Here is a 20,960-nt window from a genome sequence, read left to right as displayed (position 1 = left end):
AGGATGACTTGCTGTTTGGATTGAGAATGAGGTTGGGATTTCTGTGTTTTGTTGCTTTGCACAGGGTCACTGACCAGCAGGCAAAGAGGATGATAAAGATTGCCGATTATAACGATGTTTCATGTTGTAGTAGTATGAACATTTTAGATGGAGCACAGTATCTTCTAGAAGACAATGGCTAAGAAGTTTGAGGCTTAAGACAAAGTTGTCATGGTGTGTTTTTAAAATTTTTATCAGCCACCCCTTTGATCACCACCTTTTCAAGGAACATCTGAAAGGCACTACTGACTGAAGTTTCCAGATCAGACACCCTGAACCAAGATAACAGGTGCATAGCAATTGACATTGCTAATGTCCCAGAAGAGGCATTTTTAACATTTCCAGCTTATCTAAGAAAGGAACTTTCTGTTAGTGAAAAGATAACTGAAGGAAGCTGCTGGGATTCCTCATACTCTGAAAAGTTGCTCAAGCAAGGATTTGAAATAAATGGAAGAACAGAACTGGTCTCATGCTCTGGCTTTCCTCCCTGGAGGAGCAGAGGCATAAAACCTTGAACTACATGAGTGTTTTAGAGCAGATTTCACAACTAGAGAGTGATGTTGAAGTTGTGTTCTCTCAAACCCTGGACACTTTTGAATTCTGTACAGTGTGTTAATTTTAGGGAGTAACTTGAACTGAAAGAAGGGTCTCCCACTTCTTAAATAAGTTTCTCTCATGACCCTATGTAAAGGCACCTTGATACAGTCATTTTGTAGGGATTCATAGGTCAAGAGTCTCAAAAAGCTCTGAGCAAGGTTCTTCCTGTCTCCATAACTGCAAATGCAAAGGCTCAGGTCTTGTTTGAGATCCTAAATACAGTGGAACCGTTTGCGAGCATAATTCATTCCAGAAGCGTTCTCGTAAACCAAAATACTCATAAATCAAAGCAACTTTACCAATAGGAATGAATGGAAACACGGGCGATTCGTTCCACATCCCAAAAAGACCCCTCCCCCCTTCCAGGCCACTGGCGCGCTTATATCCCACCCCACCACATCCTAAACAGACCCTCTCCAGGCCTCTGGCACGCTCACATTCCAAAAAGATCCTCCCCCACCGACGTGCTTCTATCCCACCTCCGAGAACTGGCATCACCCCCCCCCCCCCAACACCCTTACTGAGATCGGGCACCAGCACGCAGCACCAACCCACAGGATGTGCCGGTGCTGAGGGAGCCTGCTGGTGATCTATGCTGGGCCTTGAGCATCTGCGCATGCTCAAGGCTTTCTGGCTCCTGCTCTCTCCGAGATTCTAATGAGGGGCTGGAGTCAACACTCGGTTTGCGAGGCAAGATTTGCAAGAGTGTTTTGCTCGTCTTTCAAAACACTCACAAACCACGTTACTCACAAACCGAGGTTTGACTGTATATTTATGACTGAAAATAATTTAGAGTGGACAAAGTGTACTGGGGTCTGTACGGATGGTAGTCATTCGATGTTAGGTCATTATGGAGGATTACAAGCACTTATTTGAAAGAAAGCTCTCCTGCAATGTGGACCCATTGCATAATACATAGAGAAGTACTTGCATCAAAGCATTTGAGTCCTACATTGAATTTGGTCCTATAACATGTGGTGGATGTGATAATAAACACTCACCCAGTAACAGCAAGATTTTTCAAAAAATTGTGTGAAGATATGGGAGCTGAATACACACCTTTGTTATACTACTGCCACTCACGCTGGCTTTCTTGTGGCAATATATTGGTCCATATATTTTAATTACAAGAACCCTACATTTTTCTTGAAGAAGAAAACCATGAGTATGCCAAACACTTTGTAGACACAGAATTTTTGATGGAACTGGCATACTTGTGTGATATTTGAAAAGTTATATACGCTGAATCTCTCCTTGCAAGGAGGCAACAGGTATATTTTGAAATTGGTCGAGAAGATTTCAGCTTTCAAAATAAAATTACAATTATGGTGGAGAAAAATGCATGAGGATGATGGCAAAGATTGTTTCCCCTTTTGCAGCAATTCATGATCTCCAATGAAGCTGTATTGTCTGACAATATAAAATCAATTTTTGAAGACAATACGCTCAAGACAAGATTTAGCAGCATGGATATTACTGAATTTTGGTGTTCAGTAAGAGACAAATATCTGTTGTTAAGCAGTAGTACACAGAGAATCTTAATTCCGTTTGCGACATCCTATTTATGCAAGGTTGAATTTTCGGTGCTCCCTGTGATAAAAAGCAAATACTAGGGAAAGAAAATCAAGATGGCGCCAGAAGCGAACACCTGAGAGGGGAGCTCCGTTACCTTGTCTGGTCGACACCGCTTGATAATCTTCCCCAGTCGGGAGACATGGGGAAGAGAAAGGGAGCCCTCTGTTCTAACCCTCCAGTGGTGGTAGCCCAGAAGTGTTTGGTACAAACAATGATCGCGGAGGCTTTTTCCCGCCCGGATGACTCTGCTATACCTAACTTGGGGAAGAGCCTGATTTTTTCGGGCGAACCCTTACAAGCAGGAAGGGTGTCATTGAGCCCAGAGCAGCAGATAACACCACCCCAACCTGGAAGCACGCTGGTGAAAGGAGAGCTGGGGACGGGACCAAAGACCCTGGGTGCGATCCAGATGAGCTCCCCAAGCATAGGTCGACGAGTCCGTTGTGAGGACCTTCTGCCGAGGAGGAGCATGGAACAGAAAACCTCTGGAAAGATTGGAAGAGAGCATCCACCAACAGAGTGACTTCCTCAACAAAGGAGTCACGACAATGCGTCGAAAGAGAGGATCCCGAACCTGGTTCCACTGGGATGGCAGAGTCCATTAAGGAATACGGAGGTGAAGTCTGGCAAAAGGAGTAACGTGAACCGTGGAGGCCTTGTGATCTAGGAGGACCATCATGAGCCGAGCTGGTGCCGAGTGCAGATGGGTCACCATTCGGTACAAACGGATAAGGGCCTCCTGACGAGGTCGAGGCAAGAAGGAGTGGAGACGCACTGTGTCCAGGACCGCTCCGATGAACTCAAGAGACTGGGACGGGCAGAGGTGGGACTTGGGAAAGTTCACCTCGAAGCCGAGACTCTGGAGGAGCAAGATTGTCTGTTCCTTCGCTCGCAGAACTTCGTTGGGAGAGGACGCCTTAATTAATCAATCATCGAGGTAGGGAAACACCTGCAGGCCACGGAGGCGCAGGGCTGCAGCTACCACAACCAGACATTTCGTGAAGACCCTAGGAGAGGCCGTCAGGCCGAAAGAAGAACACGATACTGGAGAAGGAGATACCCCACCCGGAATCTCAAATACCGGCGAGAGGCCGGGTTTATTGGAATGTGCGTATACGCCTCCTTGAGATCCAGAGAGCACAGCCAGTCCCCCTCGTCCAACAGGGGATACAACGTGGGAAGGGTGAGCATTCTGAACCATTCCTGTACCAGAAACTTGTTCAGAGCACGGAGGTCCAGGTCGGACACAGATTCCCCGTCTTCTTGGGTACTAGAAAGTACCGGGAGTAAAATCCGGTGTTCCACTGTTCCCTGGGAACCTCCTCAACCGCCCGAAGGCGAAGAAGGGCCTGAGCTTCCTGCAGAAGGAGAGGAAGCTGAGACTGAGCAGAAGGAAACTCTCTTGGAGGTAGGTCCGGGGGTACACGACAGAAGGGGAGGGAGTACCCCTCCTTGATGATAGACAGCACCCAACTGTCAGTGGTAAGATTTTCTCACTGGGCATAGAAATGATGGAGACGACCCCCGATGGGGAAGGGGGAAGGCTCCATAAGGAAGGGAGCCCGAAGGCTCGGACTGAAATTGTCAAAAAGACGGCCCAGTCTTCGCCGGGGCCGACGGCCGAGTTTTAGATTGACGCTGCTGCAGAGGCCGTTTCGAAGGAGGCCTAGAGAAAGCAGGAGTGGATTTCTGTGGATACCTCTGGAGAGGAATTTTAAATTGGCGAGCCGGAGGGGCCTTAGGTTTAAGTTTCATCAGAGACGCAAAGGACCGCTCGTGGTCCGAGAGGCACTTCGTGGCTGCCTCGATGGACTCATCAAAGAGCTCATGACCCACACACGGGAGATTGGCAAGACGATCCTGTAGATTCGGATCCATATCCACAAGCCGGAGCCAAGCGAGGCGACGCATAGCGATTGCAAATTCAAAGGCGATCAAAGGATTCAAATTCAAAGGATAATTCAAAGGCGTCGTAAGAGGCCTGAAAAAAATACAGACGGGGCTGGGAGAGAGTCTCCATGAGGAGACGAAACTCTTGATGTCGAGGCTTTTCCATGACCTCCCGGAACGAGCGGAGGGCATCAATACAGAACTGAAGGTAAGACGTGAAGAAGAAACTGTAGTTAAGGACACGGTTCGCCATCATCGAGTTCTGATAAAGATGGCGACCAAATTTGTCCATCATACAGCCTTCCCTGCCAAGGGGGACGGCAGCATAGACCTTCGAGGGATTAGACTTCTTCAAGGAGGATTCAACCACCAAGGAATGGTGGGAAAGCTGAGCACCCTCAAACCCTTTAACCGGGGTAGTCTGGTAACGGAACTCCATCTTGGAGGGGATAGCAGTGACAGCATATGGTGCCTCCAGGTTCTGGAGAAACGTTTGCCGAAGGACCTGATGCAATTGTAGGTGAAGAGCCTCACGAGGTGTATTGTCAACTCCCAGTTCTGCCAGGTATTCCTGGGTAAAGTGGGAGTCGGACTGAAGATCCAAGTTCAGAGCTCTGCCCATGTCAGGGATGAAACGAGAAAAGGAGGAGGTCCGAGAAGAGGATTCATCCTCTGGAGGAGACTCCGACCGAGAGCGGGTCGCAGCCAAGAATAAGGGAGAAACCACCCTGGAATAGTAAATTGGAGCTTCAGAGTCCCGTGAATGGGAGACTGAAGAGGTTTGACTAAGGCGCGTATGGGGCGTTGAAGAATGGCCCTGTGCCAAATGGACCGGGGAAGACCACAGAGTCCGAGGAAATCACTGAGAAAGCTTCGGAGAAAATGGGGTATAGGAAAAATCCTCAACAGGCTTCGAAGAAGGCCCCTTAGAAGCCGGCAAGCCTCACGATAGGGAACAAACACTAGAGTCCAATTTGAGGACAAATGTGTGTGTAGACTGTCTCGAGGTCGGAGACCTGCCCCGACAGGGCGGGGAAGACCGGGGCCTTTTAGAAGAGGCAAGCCTCGCCCCAGTAGCAGGGGAAACACGGGGCCCCAGCCGGGACCCCTGAAAAGTCCTCGGCGCCTCAGGGGAGGAAGAATCGCTCGAGGGAACCCGATGCAACTTGCGGGTGACGCCTCGAGAAACGAGGGGATGCTCAGGCTGGGCAGATCGCGACTAGGTCAAGACCGAGGGCACCGGCGTTGAGGTCAGGACTAGTTGGCGCACTACCGAGGAAAACTGCATGGCAATAATAGCCTTAAGCATGTCCTCAAACATAGGCACCGAGACAAAAGGAAGGTGGGTCGGAGGTGCAGCAGTGCGCTCCTTCAGGGGTGACCTCGAGGAAGAGTATTTCCTACATGAGGAGGCACGCTTAGAGTGATGTCTCGAAGGCGCCGATGAAGCGGCGCTGATATGAGACTCGGAGGAAGGTTTCTTTGTCGGCACACCTGAGGAGAAAAGAGGAGACTTACCCGAGGCCGGAGTAGTAGAAGGGGCCGATGTCGGCGCCTTCGAGGCCGTCGGGGACTTCGAGGTCGAGGCCCCCAACGAGGCCGAGGACTTCGAGGCTGAGGCGCCAAAGAGGGTGCCAAGGCCGAGGACTTCGAGGCCTGCCCCACAGGATCCATGGGGCCAAAGAGTTGCAGAATCTTGTCCACCCTTCGACGAAGAGCCCGCGGTTGTAGAGTCGCACAACAGGGATACGACTCGGCGTGGTGCTCTGCACCCAGACACTCAACACACCAACAATGGGGATCGGTGATGGAGATAACCCGGTTACACCGAGTACAGTTTTTAAATCCGGAATGAGGCCGGGACATAAGAAAAAGTATGGCTGCGGCCCAGCGAAGCCAGGCGGCCAAAATGAAAATAATGAGAATTAAAAGACGGGAGCACAGCGACTTAAACAAAAATAATAAAGAAAGCTGCAGTGCAAGAGGGACAACGAGAATGCACGCAGCAAGGGAGCAGTGTTTCTGGCTCCGCGGAAAACATTGAATTGAGGACATGCTGAGGAGACGCATGCCCTAGGCAGGGCGGGAGGAGCACCCGCGAATGCGCGGGCCAATCGCAAGCCTGAAGGTCTTCGAGCAAGTCTGCTTGTGAAAACATCCGCTAGAGGGCTCCGTTGATGACGTCACCCACATGTAGAGAATATGCTGCCTGCTTGTCCTGGGATAATGCAAGGATCACAGATTCTGGATCTGGCAGTATATGAGAAAGTTCCAACATCCATCAGGACAGTAGCACAGATACCTTATGAGTTCTCTCTCTAATTCATTTACAAAGTTTGGACTAGGAAAAGGTTTGAGAAACCTTTGATAAACAGTGTTGTCACCATCATTGTCCCAAGATACTTTTGGAAAAGTCTTTTTCCATACTATGCTGAGAATATACTTCAAACAGTAAATTTAGTCTCAGAGGGAACCTATCATGTTAGAAAAAAAAATAAAAATCTGTTATTCATTCTTTATTGAAGGGACCAAAGATCCTCTCTCCCCCATAAGTTTTTTCTAATCTCCTTTTCCTAAGGCCACAGAGAAAATAATGGTATGCCAGCTTTCCTATGTCCTTGAAAACGGTCATTTCCATCCTCACCAGCATAACTTATGAAAGAGACATAGTAACAAGATTTCTTTAGTAGCAATGTTAAATGAGATTTACACAGCTTGGGAAGGAGGAAAAAAATGACCTGATTCAGCACAAGTTGAGCTTTTGTTTTTGAAACTGTTTCTAAGACCCTAAAATATAGTATATTAAAAAATAAAATAAAATACTGCTTCCCAACTTTGCCCACTGGATTATGGTGTTAATCGTAAACATTTATTCTACATCCATGGAAGTTCTCCTTGTCCAACGATTTCTTCCCTTTAAAACTCAGTAAAAACAGCAATATAAACTCTCTTCAGTACCAAATATATTGTGAAGTAATATAGAACTCATACTAGGAGCCTACCCAGAGAAGACCAGCACTATAAATATTGTAATTGTCTCTAAAATATCAATACAGGAAAACCAACCAATCTAGGTTACTATAGATTCCTAGTGGGAAGTCTAGCAGAGGTGGGTATATTAATTATTGCCCTTAAGTGGTTTCACCCTTTTCCTCCTCTTATGTTACACCCTGATGGAATTGTGATATTTCATACCCTCCCTTATGTCTTCTGCTGATAAATTTTGTTATTGTCACATCCTACTCAGCTGTAAAACACTGAGATGGTTCACTACAGTGATGCTGCGCTCTCTTAAATGAACTGCGGTAATTTTATTTGTATATCCCTGGCTCTTCATATTGTGACCTTCACTGTGTCTCTGACTGAGAAGCTTGTGCGATATAAAAAGCAATATAATGGTAATAACAAAATGTCAAATAATGGCAATACCAAGTACAGTGGTACCTTGGATTATGAGCATAATCCGTTCCAGGAGCATGCTCGTAATCCAAAATGCTCGTTTATCAAAGCGAGTTTCCCCATAGGAAATAATGGAAACTCGCTTTGATGTGTCACCCCCCCGAGAACCGGCATTGCTCCCCTCGAAGGCCCCCCCTGCGATCAGGCACCCCCCCTGTGATCCGGCACCCCCCCCGCCACGATCCGACCCCCCCCCGACACGATTGGGCACCCCCCCCCGCCACGATCCGACCCCCCCGACACGATTGGGCACCCCCCCCCCCCCCGACACGATCCAACATTCCCCCCGACACAATTGGGCACCCCCCGCTGCTTCTTACCCTCATCTGGGCTCTTGAAGATCGGCCTACTCGTCTGCTGGGCCTTGAGCATCTGAGCATGCTCAAGGCCTGCGAGTTGCACCGATTTTGCAAATGTTTTGCTCGTCTTGCAAAACACTCACAAACCGGTGCACTCGTAAACCGAGGTACCACTGTATTATATTCTTACTGCACATAAAAGCAGAGTTGTAAAGTGCTTACGTTACATTCACAGTGCTTTGAATCAAAGGTTTTACTATGGATTATTACAAGAGCACTGGTAGGTAGCCCCCCCCCATTCACAGGACATGCTAAACACACCGCCAGAGAAGCAGATATATACTTGTAGAAGAAAAATGGTTTATAAATTCCCATTACCACCTAAAAGCATCCACAGTTTTGACTAGCAAGATGTTTTTTTAAAGCACTTGTTTTAAAATAAAAACACTTACTTGTTCAATGCCAGATTTTTTCATGCGATTGATGGAGTCCGCCAGAACATCATGAACACCTCTCGCTTTACTTTGTGTGGGCTACAAATTCAAATTGCACACAGTTAGCATACTTTCCACTTCCATGCTGCAAGCCAAGTCTTTATTGAAAATATTCACCTTCTATTGGGCAGAATCAGGACAGGATTAACCCTTAAGAGAGGTCTAGGCAAACAAGTTCTTTACACCCTCCCAATTCAAATATAAATACATTTTAAAACCCCAAAAGGTGGGCCCCCAACATGGTTCAAACTGCAGAAGAAAACTGGTAGGAGGAAGCAGCAGGTAAGAAGAACTGCTCACCATGTCCTCTTCTGACTGCAGGACAATATTCAGAGGACGAAAACAGCCTAACTTTTGGCATTAGTGGTGGCTTTGGTTCCTTCTTCATCCAACCCCCTCCCCCCACCCCCACCCCCACCCCCACGAAGGGCTGCTGAAAAGTTCTCAGCCCATCCAACAAAGTTGGGGCAGTGTCCATCGAGCGCTATACACTTTGTCCAGCTATTTTCCACTTTTTTTGTTCCATAATTTTCCAACAGAATGAAAAATGTGGAAAATAACTGGAATAAGTGTATATATAGCCCTCGATGGAGGCTGCCCCAACTTTGTAGGATGGGCTGAGAACTTTTCAGCAGCCCCCTTGTACAATTTCTTCCAGTTGTTGACTTAACAGGGTAGAAGTCTGTCCTAGGGCCCATTGAATTATCACATCTGAGGTGGTCCACTCTAAAATATTTTGAGATCTAGGTGGTACCTGATTTGCCTAAGCCTTAATCCTACCCTGACTAAAAGGAATATGAGGAAGCCCACTACACAACTACAGATAAAGCACTACAGTTTAGCTCCCAAACTCTAGGTCACGACTCCAAACAAAATCCGCACTGAGGGTCACAACCTGGGTAAGCACGCCGTAAGACATCTGCAGCCACTTTAATTGGGAGTCACAAGGGCAGAAAAATTGGTGAGTGCCAAGGATCAGCAACCAAAGCAGCTCAGAATATAGCTTGCAAATGGCCACGAAAGGTTCTGATGGAAGCAGTGAGTTTAATAAAACTGTGCCTACATTATAAATATTTATACACTAAGAAGTGGCCTAGTGGTTAGAGCAGCTGCTTCAGCACCATGAGGCTGTGAGTTTAATTCCTACTGCAGTTCCCTGTGACTCTGGGCAAATCATTTAATACTTCATTGCCCCATATAAACTGGTTTGACTGTATAAGCCACACAGAAAAAAAAAACCAGTATACCAAGTCCCTTCACCTTTTACCTAGAGATCTGAAGGGAAAGGAAGAAAGGACGGTTTATTAAATCATATATAAACACACTGTTCTACAACATATTATCTCAATTAATATCCAATTTCTGTTGCTCTTTTAACTTGAAATACACCCTTAAATCATTTCTAAACAAACCATGAGGAAATCATTACATTTCAAATAAAGGAAAGGTAGATTTCTTCTAGTTTTTCTATTCTAAGAACATAAGAACATAAGCAATGCCTCTGCTGGGTCAGACCTGAGGTCCATCTTGCCCAGCAGTCCGCTCACGCGGCGGCCCAACAGGTCCAGGACCTGAGCAGTAATCCTCTATTTATCCCCTTCTATTCCCTTTTCCAGCAGGAAAATGTCCAATCCTCTCTTAAATCCCAGTACTGTATTCTGCCCTATAACGTCCTCTGGAAGCGCATTCCAAGTGTCCACCACATGTTGGATAAAGAAGAACTTCCTGGCATTTGTATTGAATCTGTCCCTTGTCAACTTTTCCGAATGCCCTCTTGTTCTTTTATTTTTTGAAAGTTTGAAGAATCTGTCCCTCTCTACTCTCTCTATGCCCCTCATGATCTTATAAGTCTCTATCATATCCCCTCTAAGTCTCCTCTTCTCCAGGGAAGAGAGACCCAGTTTCTCCAATCTCTCAGCGTATGAAAGGTTTTCCATCCCTATTATCAGACTTGTTGCTCTTCTCTGAACTCTCTCGAGTAACGCCATATCCTTCTTAAGGTATGGCGACCAGAACTGCAGTTCTTTGTGAAAAAAGACAATGCTTTAACTCCTCAATTCATATCAGTTTTTTCTTTTTTAAAAAAAATTTGGGTTAAAAAGATTCTTCTTACAAAATTCATTCATTATTATTATTTTTTAGATGCCATCTAGTTTGTTTTTTTTTTTTATTGTAGGTCACAGCTTCACTTCGTTTAGAATCCTTTTTAGAAAATAGTAACCACAGTTCCAGCAGAAACCTAACCTGTCCTGGGGAGAACACCAGCCAATTGGATTTTCAGGATATCCACAATGAATATGCCTGAACCACCTTTTTTGCAGACAAATGTATTGCAGGCATATTCATTATGGATATCCTGAAAACCCAAATGGGAGTAGCCAAGGTCAGACTTGGGAACCATGTTGTACTAGAAAAGTTTTTATCCTTCAGAACCCATCATTATAATATCAGTAAAGATCATGAGAGATCTTGGTCACAGGATAACCAAGCAGATACCAAGTTGAAAAGATACATTTTAAATTGGAAAAAAAAAAGAATAAAAATCCACCAACTACCACCTTTTTCCACCTTACAGTCAGTTTTTCCAGTTGCCACCAGCATCATGTTGATAAAAACAAAAGACATATATTTTTAGCAAAACAACACTAAAAATGTTTATGAATGGCAAGAAAGTCTATGATTTGTTAATAATTAAACCTGATTTAATTTGATTCATTGTCTTAATATACCACCCATTACTATAGGTTTAAGAGTAGTTTACATTCAAAAATAGATTTACAAGTAATCTCAACATTAGAAAATCACATTTACTTTGCAGAAATAAAACTCCATAAAATTATGGCCTATCCTTCTTACATTAACAAGCAGCTCTGATAATTTGCAGACGACACTAAACTGTTCAAAGTTGTTAAAACTCATGTGGATTATGAAAAATTGCAGGCAGACCTTAGGAAATTGGAAGACTGGGCATCTAGGTGGTAGATGAAATTTAATGTGGACAAATGCAAAGTGATTCACATTCGGAAGAATAACCCAAATCATTGTTACCAGATGCTAGGGTCCACCTTGGGGGTTAGTGCCCAAGAAGAGGATCAGGGTGTCATCACAGACAATACAATGAAACCTTCTGCTCAATGTGTGGCGGCGGCCAAAATAGCAAACAGGATGCTAGGAATTATTTAAAAAGGGATGGTTAACAAGACTTAAATGTTATTAATGCCCCTGTATCGCTTCATGGTGCGACCTCACTTGGAGTACTGTGTTCAATTCTGGTCTCCTTTTCTCAAGAAAGATATAGCGGCACTAGAAAAGGTTCAAAGAAGAGCAACCAAGATGATAAAATGGATGGAACTCCTCTCATATGAGGAAAGACTAAAAACGTTAGGGCTCTTCAGCTTGGAAAAGAGACGGCTGAGGGGACATATTTATTGGTGAGTGTATACCCCCCACATTCCAAGAGATGATCTTAAGGGACATCATCCTTGCCAAAAAGGTTATAACTGGCTGTAATCCCAACAAGAAAGGGTGTGGCACCCCAGCCTATGCCCCTCCCACCATAGAGAATCCTCTGTGTCAATCCCTGCACCAACTCGTCCACCAAAAGCACTGCTGTTCATCAGCAATCATAGACCAAGCATACTTGAAACCTTCCACTGAATCAACCCTACTTCCCCCACCCCATCCCTACCTCTCCCCCAGAAGCCATAAGGTCTTCTTCACTTTCCCCATCTCCCATAGCCCTAAGTGAGCTAAACAAACTCAGTCAGTCACTAAAGGTGTCTGCTTGCCCCCTAAAAGTCCAATACTTCTAAGGAGCAGAATAACAGTTCTCAACTTTTAGCAAAGACTTTAAAAGAAAATCAGGACTGTGATCACAACTAGACCTATTGAGGAAAACTCTCAGACCCAGAAAGTCCCGCACAGGCTATGTACGGTAAAGGTCCAACAGCAAAAGCTGCTAGTCAATAAAAACTTGCAGTAGAGAGCCCAACTCTAAGGAATAACAGGAGACATCAGAGTCATGTCATGGTTGAGCCAGACCCCAAAGTATTCAGAGTATTCAGGAAATCCTGAATCTGGCAGGTGGTCTAAAAAAAAAAAAAAATATATATATATATATATATATATATATATAAATATATATATGTCTCGGCTTTCAGAATGCACTCTCAGCCTTGCAGGGAATAATAGTGAGAATCGAATCTTCTTGGCCACTAGAGCCAAACAGATAGGCACAAATTCCCTCCTTGCTGCCGCCACTTTAGCTGAGTAATCCTGAAAACAAAGAATCTTACGTCCCTCATAAGTGAGTTCTGTGCCCGAGCGAAGAGCCCACAATAGGGGCTTGCTTGTGGGAGAAAACTGCTAGTGGTTTAGCTCCAACTGGACGAGCAGGACCCACATGATGCGCCTGTTCGATCCAGAGTGGCCCCAATTGGGAGTCAAACTGCACCCGCTCGGTCAGCCTGGATTCCAGTAGGCAATGCAAATCTCCTTCTCTGAAACTCTCAGGTGTACCCAGCAGCCTTAGATTATTCCTTCTTGAGTGATTTTCCAAATCGTCAACTTTGTTTTCCAGTTTGGTGATCCATTATTGTAAAGCAGTGCTAGACCCCTCTGAAGTTGAAGCCCGATCTTCCAACGTGCTCACCTTTGTTTGAATTTCATCGATCTCCAGTCCAATACTATCCAAATGTTCATGTGCAGCTTCTGCGCTATCATAGTCTGCAACTTCTTATCTAGTGTCGCTTCTACAGCCGCAGTCACTCTATCTTGTTCTCCAGTCCCTTCAGCTTCTCAAGCTCCCTCTTCTGATTTTTTGCAGCCATAGAGCAGCGTAAGGAATTCCCTAGACCAGGTACTTGTTCTGCAGGAAAGCGCTTTCCCAGTAAAGTACGAGTTGAAAGAAAAGATGTATTAATTAGCTGGTACTAAGCAAATTATTGGGGAAAAGCATGGAGCTCCGCTAATCAGCATCCTCCCCTGTGCATGACACCACGTGACTCTCCGGAGCTTTTAATCAATGTGCAACTCTACTTGGCAGAGAAAAGAGATTTTATGTTGACTGATATATTGAGCGTTTTAAATGTCCTTATTAGTTTGAACGTGCCTCAACACAAATAGTGTTATGTTTCTGCTTCTTTTCTCTCCACCCATCCCAAGCACATTAGTTAGTTTACAGCCTATTATCCCAATTAAGAGGCTAAAAAGCACAGTTACTTACCGTAACAGGTGTTATCCAGGGACAGCAGGCAGATATTCTTGACTGATGGGTGACGGCACCGACGGAGCCCCGGTACGGACAATTTTAGAGTGATTGCACTCTAAGAACTTGGAAAGTTCTAGCAGGACGCACCGCGCACGCGCGAGTGCCTTCCCGCCCGACAGAGGCGCGCGGTCCCCAGTTAGGATAAGCCAGCAAAAAGCCAACCCGGGGAGGTGGGTGGGACGCAAGAATATCTGCCTGCTGTCCCTGGATAACACCTGTTATGGTAAGTAACTGTGCTTTATCCCAGGACAAGCAGGCAGCATATTCTTGACTGATGGGTGACCTCCAAGCTAACAAAAAGAGGGATGGAGGGTAGGTTGGCCATTAGGAAAACAAATTTTGCAAAACAGATTGGCCGAAGTGTCCATCCCGTCTGGAGAATGCATCCAGACAATAGTGAGATGTAAAAGTGTGAACTGAGGACCATGTAGCAGCCTTGCAGATTTCCTCAATAGGCGTGGAACGGAGGAAAGCCACAGATGCTGCCATAGCTCTAACTCTATGGGCCGTGACAGAACCTTCCAGTGTCAGTCCGGATTGAGCATAACAAAATGAAATGCACGCTGCAAGCCAATTTGACAACGTACGTTTAGTAACAGGACGTCCTAATTTATTTGGATCAAAGGACAGAAAGAGTTGGGGAGATGATCTGTGGGGCTTAGTACGCTCTAAATAGTAAGCTAGAGCCCGCTTACAGTCCAAAGTATGCAGAGCCTGTTCTCCAGAATGCGAGTGAGGTTTCGGAAAGAAGACAGGCAGAACAATAGATTGGTTGAGATGGAATTCAGAGACAACCTTAGGGAGAAACTTTGGATGTGTACGCAGAACCACCTTGTCATGATGGAAGACTGTAAAAGGTGGATCCGCAACTAGTGCATGTAGCTCACTGACCCTCCTGGCAGAGGTAAGAGCAATAAGGAAAAGTACCTTCCAAGTGAGAAACTTGAAAGAAGCGGTAGCCAAAGGTTCAAATGGAGGCTTCATTAAGGCGGAAAGAACTATATTGAGATCCCAGATAACAGGAGGGGCTTTAAGAGGTGGTTTCACATTGAAAAGACCCCGCATGAATCTGGACACCAAGGGATGAGCTGAGAGGAGTTTTCCATGGACTGGCTCATGAAAAGCAGCAATAGCACTAAGGTGGACTCTGATGGAAGTAGACTTGAGGCCAGAGTCAGACAAAGAAAGAAGATAATCCAACAACGTCTCCACTGCAAGGAAAGTGGGATCAAAATGATGAAAAAGACACCAGGAAGAAAATCGAGTCCACTTCTGAAGGTAACATTGCAGAGTGGCCGGTTTCCTGGATGCGTCCAGAATGGAGCGAACGGGCTGAGACAAAAGAGTATCAGTCGAAGTCAGCCCGAGAGATACCAAGCTGTCAGGTGCAGAGACTGGAGGTTGGGATGTAGAAGGGTCTCCTGATGTTGTGTAAGCAGAGAAGGAAACAGTGGAAGAAGAAAGGGTTCCCTGGAACTGAGTTGAAGTAGAAGGGAGAACCAATGTTGTCTGGGCCACCGTGGAGCAATCAGAATCATGGTGGCTCATTCCCTCTTGAGCTTGAACAAGGTTCTTAACATGAGAGGCAGAGGAGGGAAAGCGTACAGGAACAGATTGGACCAATCGAGGAGAAATGCATCCGCTGCCAGACGGTGGGGAGAGTAGAGTCTGGAGCAGAATAGGGGCAGCTGGTGATTGTGAGGAGCTGCAAAGAGGTCTATCTGAGGAGTGCCCCACTGAGCGAAGATGGACTGTAGAGTTAAAGGATCGAGTGTCCACTCGTGAGGCTGGAGAATTCTGCTGAGCTTGTCCGCCAAGGAATTCTGTTCTCCCTGAATGTAGATAGCTTTCAGGAATAGATGGTGATCTGTGGCCCAAGCCCAAATCTTCTGGGCTTCTTGGCACAAGAGGCGAGAGCCTGTCCCACCCTGCTTGTTGATGTAGTACATCGCAACTTGATTGTCTGTGCACAGCAGGAGGACTTGAGGAAAGAGAAGATGCTGGAAGGCCTTGAGGGCATAAAACATTGCTCTGAGTTCCAGGAAATTGATGTGATGCTTCATTTCCTGAGCTGTCCAAAGTCCTGGAGTTTGGAACTCGTTCAAATGAGCTCCCCAGGCATAAGGGGAGGCGTCGGTGGTGATGACAAATTGATGAGGAGGTAGATGGAACAGAAGACCTCTGGAGAGATTTGAGGATATCAACCACCATTGTAGAGACTGACGAAGAGATGATGTTACAGATATGTGACGTGAGCAAGGATCCATCGCTTGGGACCACTGGGTAGCTAGGGTCCATTGAGGAGTGCGCAGGTGAAGACGTGCAAGTGGTGTGACATGAACTGTGGAGGCCATGTGACCCAAGAGTATCATCATTTGCTTGGCAGAGATGGAACGTTGTGGAAGCACCTGCTGACATAGAGATTGAAGCGTTTGAAGACGGTTGGACGGCAGAAACGCTCTCATGAGGACTGTGTCCAAGATTGCTCCAATGAATTGAAGTCTCCGAGTGGGGATGAGATGAGATTTGGGTAGATTGATCTTGAACCCCAGCAAACGTGGAAATAGAATGGTCTGGTTGGTGGCCTGGAGTACTGTCTTGAGATGAATTGGCCTTTATTAACCAATCATCCAGGTAAGGAAACACCTGAAGGTGGTGGGAACGTAGAAAAGCAGCCACCACAATCAGACATTTGGTAAACACTCTTGGAGAGGAGGCAAGACCGAAGGGTAGCACCGTGTACTGGTAATGACAACGATTGATCATGAAGCGTAGGTACTGTCTGGAGGCCAGATTGATCGGTATGTGAGTGTATGCTTCTTTGAGATCGAGGGAACATAGCCAGTCGCCTTGATTGAGAAGAGGGTAAAGAGTGGCTAAAGAGAGCATTCTGAATTTCTCTTTGACCAAGCATTTGTTGAGATCGCGAAGATCTAGGATGGGTCTGAGATCTCCTGTTTTTTTGGGAACTAGAAAATAACGGGAGTAGAATCCCTGCCCTCTCTGATCTAGAGGAACCTCTATAGCGTTCAGAAGGAGGAGGGATTGAACCTCTTGAAGAAGGAGGGAAGACCGAGGAGTGTTGAAAGCAGACTCTCTTGGTAGACTTTGGGCAGGAGGTGTCTGAAAGTTGAGAGAGTAGCCTTGGCGGATGATGTTGAGGACCCACTGATCCGAGGTGATGGTTTCCCAACGGCTTATGAAAAGAGTAAGGCGTCCTCCTATGGGCTGCGGAAGGTGGGCGGCAGGATGGAGACTGGCTATGTCCTGGAGAACCAAGTCAAAAGGGTTGAGTGGATTTTTGTGAAGGGGGAGGCTTCACCTGTTGTTGCTGCTGTGCTGGTCTAGCAGCTTGCCTCTGTTGTTGCCTCTGACGCCTGGGTTGCTGCGGGGCCTGTGGTAAAGGACGAGCCACAAATCTACGCTGGTAGGCCGACTGTTGGCGAAAAGGCCTGGTAGGTGGGGTTTTCTTTTTCGTTTTAAGGAGAGTGTCCCACCGAGTCTCATGAGCTGAGAGCTTTTGGGTAGTGGAGTCCATGGATTCTCCAAACAGCTCATCCCCCAAGCAAGGTGCATTGGCCAGACGATCTTGGTGATTGACATCGAGTTCTGAAACTCTAAGCCAGGCCAGTCGCCGCATGACCACTGACATAGCCGTGGCCCTAGAGGTCAGCTCAAAGGTATCATAGATTGATCTGACCATGAACTTACGAAGTTGTAAGAGCGATGAAGAAGTTTGGCGAAAGGCAGATTTTTTACGGTCAGGGAGGTATTTCTCAAAAGTTGACAAAGTTTGAATGAGATGCTTAAGGTAGAACGAAAAATGGAAAGCATAGTTCCCAGATCTATTAGCTAGCATCGCATTCTGATACAACCGTTTGCCAAACTTATCCATGGCCTTACCTTCTCTGCCAGGAGGGACAGAGGCGTACACACTAGCCCCCGTGGATTTCTTTAAAGTAGATTCTACCAGTAAAGACTCATGGGGGAGTTGCGGTTTGTCAAAGCCCGGAATAGGTATGACCTTATATAAGGGGAGTCACGTGATGCCATGAGCGTGTGAGGACGCATCCTTGCTCGCTCCGGGGCTGCCCTACTTACTGGTCAATAACCAACGAATTTTCGCTGCCTCTCCCGCAACGCCTTTGCCTCCGAGCCCGGTTTCAGTGCATGGACCGCTACCTTACGAGATCTACAGATCCTATGCAACCTAAATCCGCACGAAAAGAGCGAGACCGAGCGCGGCCTGGGGCAAACAAAATGGCGACGAGCCCCGCGGCGGCGGTCTCGAATCTCACCGAGACCGCCCTGAGCGATATCAAGGACGCACTGGCGCAGGTACTGGGGCCTAAGTTAGAAATACTAACAGCGCAGATCTCTAACGTTGAAACCTTGCTGGCGGCGGCAGCGGCTCGCACGAACGAGCTGGAGCAACGGGTCTCCACTCTGGAAGATACATCTTTGACCCGGGACGCAGATTTGGGGGAGTTGCGGGCGCAGGTTCGGGCGCAGGCTGAGAAACTGGACGATTTGGAAAATCGTTCGAGACGCTCGAACCTGCGCTTGCTGGGAATCCCGGAGACGATCCCTGACTGAGACCTGTTGGAGGTCCTAGAAAAGTGGCTGAGGGAGGAATTACCCTTGCACCCATCGCTTGGGCCTCTTCGTATTGAACGGGCACACCGCCTGGGCCGGCGCCCTGACTTGGAGGCCCGTCCACGTGTTGTCATCATGAAGGTGCTCAACTTTCGCCATAAGGTGGAACTGTTACAACTTTACAGAAATAAACGAGATGCCTTGAAATATGATGGCACTCTGATCAGAATCAGCCAAGATTTTTCACTGGCTTTACAGGAACGGAGGCGACCGTTTTACTCACTCTGCACACAACTGTCTGAGCTCAAAGTCAGATTCCAGTTCAACTATCCGGCTCAAATGCGGATCCTTAACAATGGTGTCTGGAAATCATTCCAATCCTCTGAGGCGGCTGCTGCATTTATTGCCTTGCTTAAAAGGCCTGATCCAGGACAGGTTTGACATTGGGGCTTGTGCCCTCTCTGGCACTGACATGTGTGATTTGATTGTTGCTGTTCACATGTTTTCTTATAGGGAGACCTTGTGTTGAAAATTTTCTGAGTTTATCCCCTTGCAGGCTGGGGTGGCCCTGGGAGAGACATCTTTCGTGCCTCTTTTCTTTCTTCCACACGTTGGGAGTAGTGAGAAGTGTTGGGGGGTTTTGGGGGGAGGGATATTCCTGGGTGGCAACAGCGGTATTTATAGGGCAGATTGTGTTTTTCTATCAGTGTTCTCTAGGGTTGCTGTATTTTTTGGGACATTGTGCATGGTATGAATGGAGTGTGTTTGTGCAGTCTTGGGGTGAGGCTGGGCGCCCCTGGACTCTCCTTATAGGATGGTTTCTGTATTCTGACTTGAGTAGTGGGGAGAATCATGGGTGATAGGAATTTTCGTATACTTTCCTGGAATGTATCAGGTATTACCTCGCCTACCAAGCGTACAAAGATTTTGTCACAGTTGAAACATCATTTAGTTGACATAGCCTGTCTCCAGGAAACTAGACTTACTGACGCAGAACACCAAAAACTGAAGAGAGGTTGGGTTGGGGACCTATATTATGCATCCTCATCAGGGAAGAGGGCGGGGGTGGCTATATTGATCAGAAAGGGTTTACCTTGCTCTGTCCAGGTCCTGAGGCGTGACACTGATGGTCGATATTTGCTGGTGAGGGTGACAAGTCCGGGCGGGTCGTTCCGGTTACTAGTGGGATATGGCCCTAATGGATACCAACACTCTTTTTTCCAAAATCTGGTTAATATATGTTTACAGTATTCGGGTGACCCGCTGATATTAGTGGGTGATTTGAATCAGGTTCTGGACCCTGGTGTGGATCGCTCTGGAGGGTTGGGGCCCACGACGGCGAGACAGACAAAGGGTGTTCCCTATCTGTGTCGGACTTTGGGGCTGGTGGATCCCTGGCGGTTGCTTCACCCCACTGACAGAGACTATACGCACCAATCCAGGGCCCATGGAACATTTTCCAGAATTGACTATACTTTGATCTCTGAACACAAATTTGTTTGGGTTTCTGAGGCAACCATAGGTCCCCTTGAAATCTCTGACCATCATATGATTTGGCTGGATGTAGCAGTGGGGGGATCGGTGGGTGTTGGGTCGGGCTGGAGATTTCCCTCTTACTTGCATTCTGATCCTCATTTTAGGGAATTTCTATCTGGGAAATGGGAGGAATACAGCTCCTTTAATGCTCAACATTTAAATCAACCCATATTATTTTGGGACGCTGCCAAGGCGGTACTACGCGGGGAGGTGATTGCTTATGTGGCCGCTAGAAATCGGAGAATTGCCCACCGTATAGTGTTACTGGAGAAACAGTCGACTCAATTGAAACGGGAGTTACTACACTCTCCTTCTCCGACTGCTAGGGAGGCATATTCCGCCGCTTTGGCGGAGCTAAACTCTCTCATTCATGAGCGTACTAAGAAATTATTATTTTTTCGCAAATATCAATTTTATAAATATGGCAATAAAACCGGGAAGTTGTTAGCTTCTGTCGCCAAGAGTTGGAAGGGATCTCGATATATCGCTATGTTGAAGGAGAAGTCGGGGAAAATACTGACATCCGCGGATGATATTTCCAATTGTTTTCAAAATTATTTTGCAGAATTTTATTCGTCACCTGGTCCCTATACGGGCCCGGACGTGGGGGATTACTTAGAGGACGCGGGGATGCCCAAACTATCGGCGGTTCAAATATCTCGGTTGGATAGACCATTACAGCTTCCGGAAGTTCTACAGGCGATTAAGACTCTGAAACCGTGTACGGCTCCGGGCCCGGACGGCTTTTCCCCAGAGTTTTATAAGATCTTGGCGACCTCAATAGGGGGGTCTCTCTTAAATTTTTACTCTGAGGTACAGAACTCCGGCGCCCTCCCGCGGTATGCAAATGATGCTTTGATAACTTTGATCCCAAAACCTTCTAAACCACCGACGGATATTGAATCATATCGCCCGATATCATTGCTGAATGTGGACCTGAAAATCTTGGCCCGTATTTTGGCGGAAAGGCTGGCCTCCCTGCTCCCTGCCATGATTGTGCCGGAACAGGTGGGCTTTGTACGATCTCGTCAATCGGTAATTAATGTACGCCGGGTGCTCCTGGCCTTTTCTCGAGCCCAGCGGACCCACATTCCAGGGTTGTTGGTTGGGTTAGATGCGGCTAAGGCCTTTGATAAAGTCCACTGGCATTACCTCTTTCAGGTGCTGCATTATATGGGGTTCCCTGATAGTTACCTGGCGTTGATT

At 46.8% G+C, this 20,960-nt stretch overlaps 1 protein-coding gene across 2 annotated transcripts in view; it reads right to left on the bottom strand.

The window, feature by feature from the left end:
* SH2D4A (SH2 domain containing 4A) overlaps nucleotides 1-20,960 on the bottom strand; it is a 181,031-nt gene that overhangs the window by 38,223 nt on the left and 121,848 nt on the right. For both annotated transcript variants that reach the window (XM_033915224.1, XM_033915232.1), the window contains one exon: nucleotides 8,312-8,392. In XM_033915224.1, the coding sequence (XP_033771115.1) occupies nucleotides 8,312-8,392 (81 nt within the window). The remainder of the gene's footprint in view (nucleotides 1-8,311; nucleotides 8,393-20,960) is intronic.

Source organism: Geotrypetes seraphini, chromosome 1 (assembly GCF_902459505.1).
Source record: "Geotrypetes seraphini chromosome 1, aGeoSer1.1, whole genome shotgun sequence".
NCBI lineage: Eukaryota > Metazoa > Chordata > Amphibia > Gymnophiona > Dermophiidae > Geotrypetes > Geotrypetes seraphini.
The sequence above is the reverse complement of the archived record's forward strand: the minus strand, read 5'-3'. Positions and strand labels throughout refer to the sequence as shown.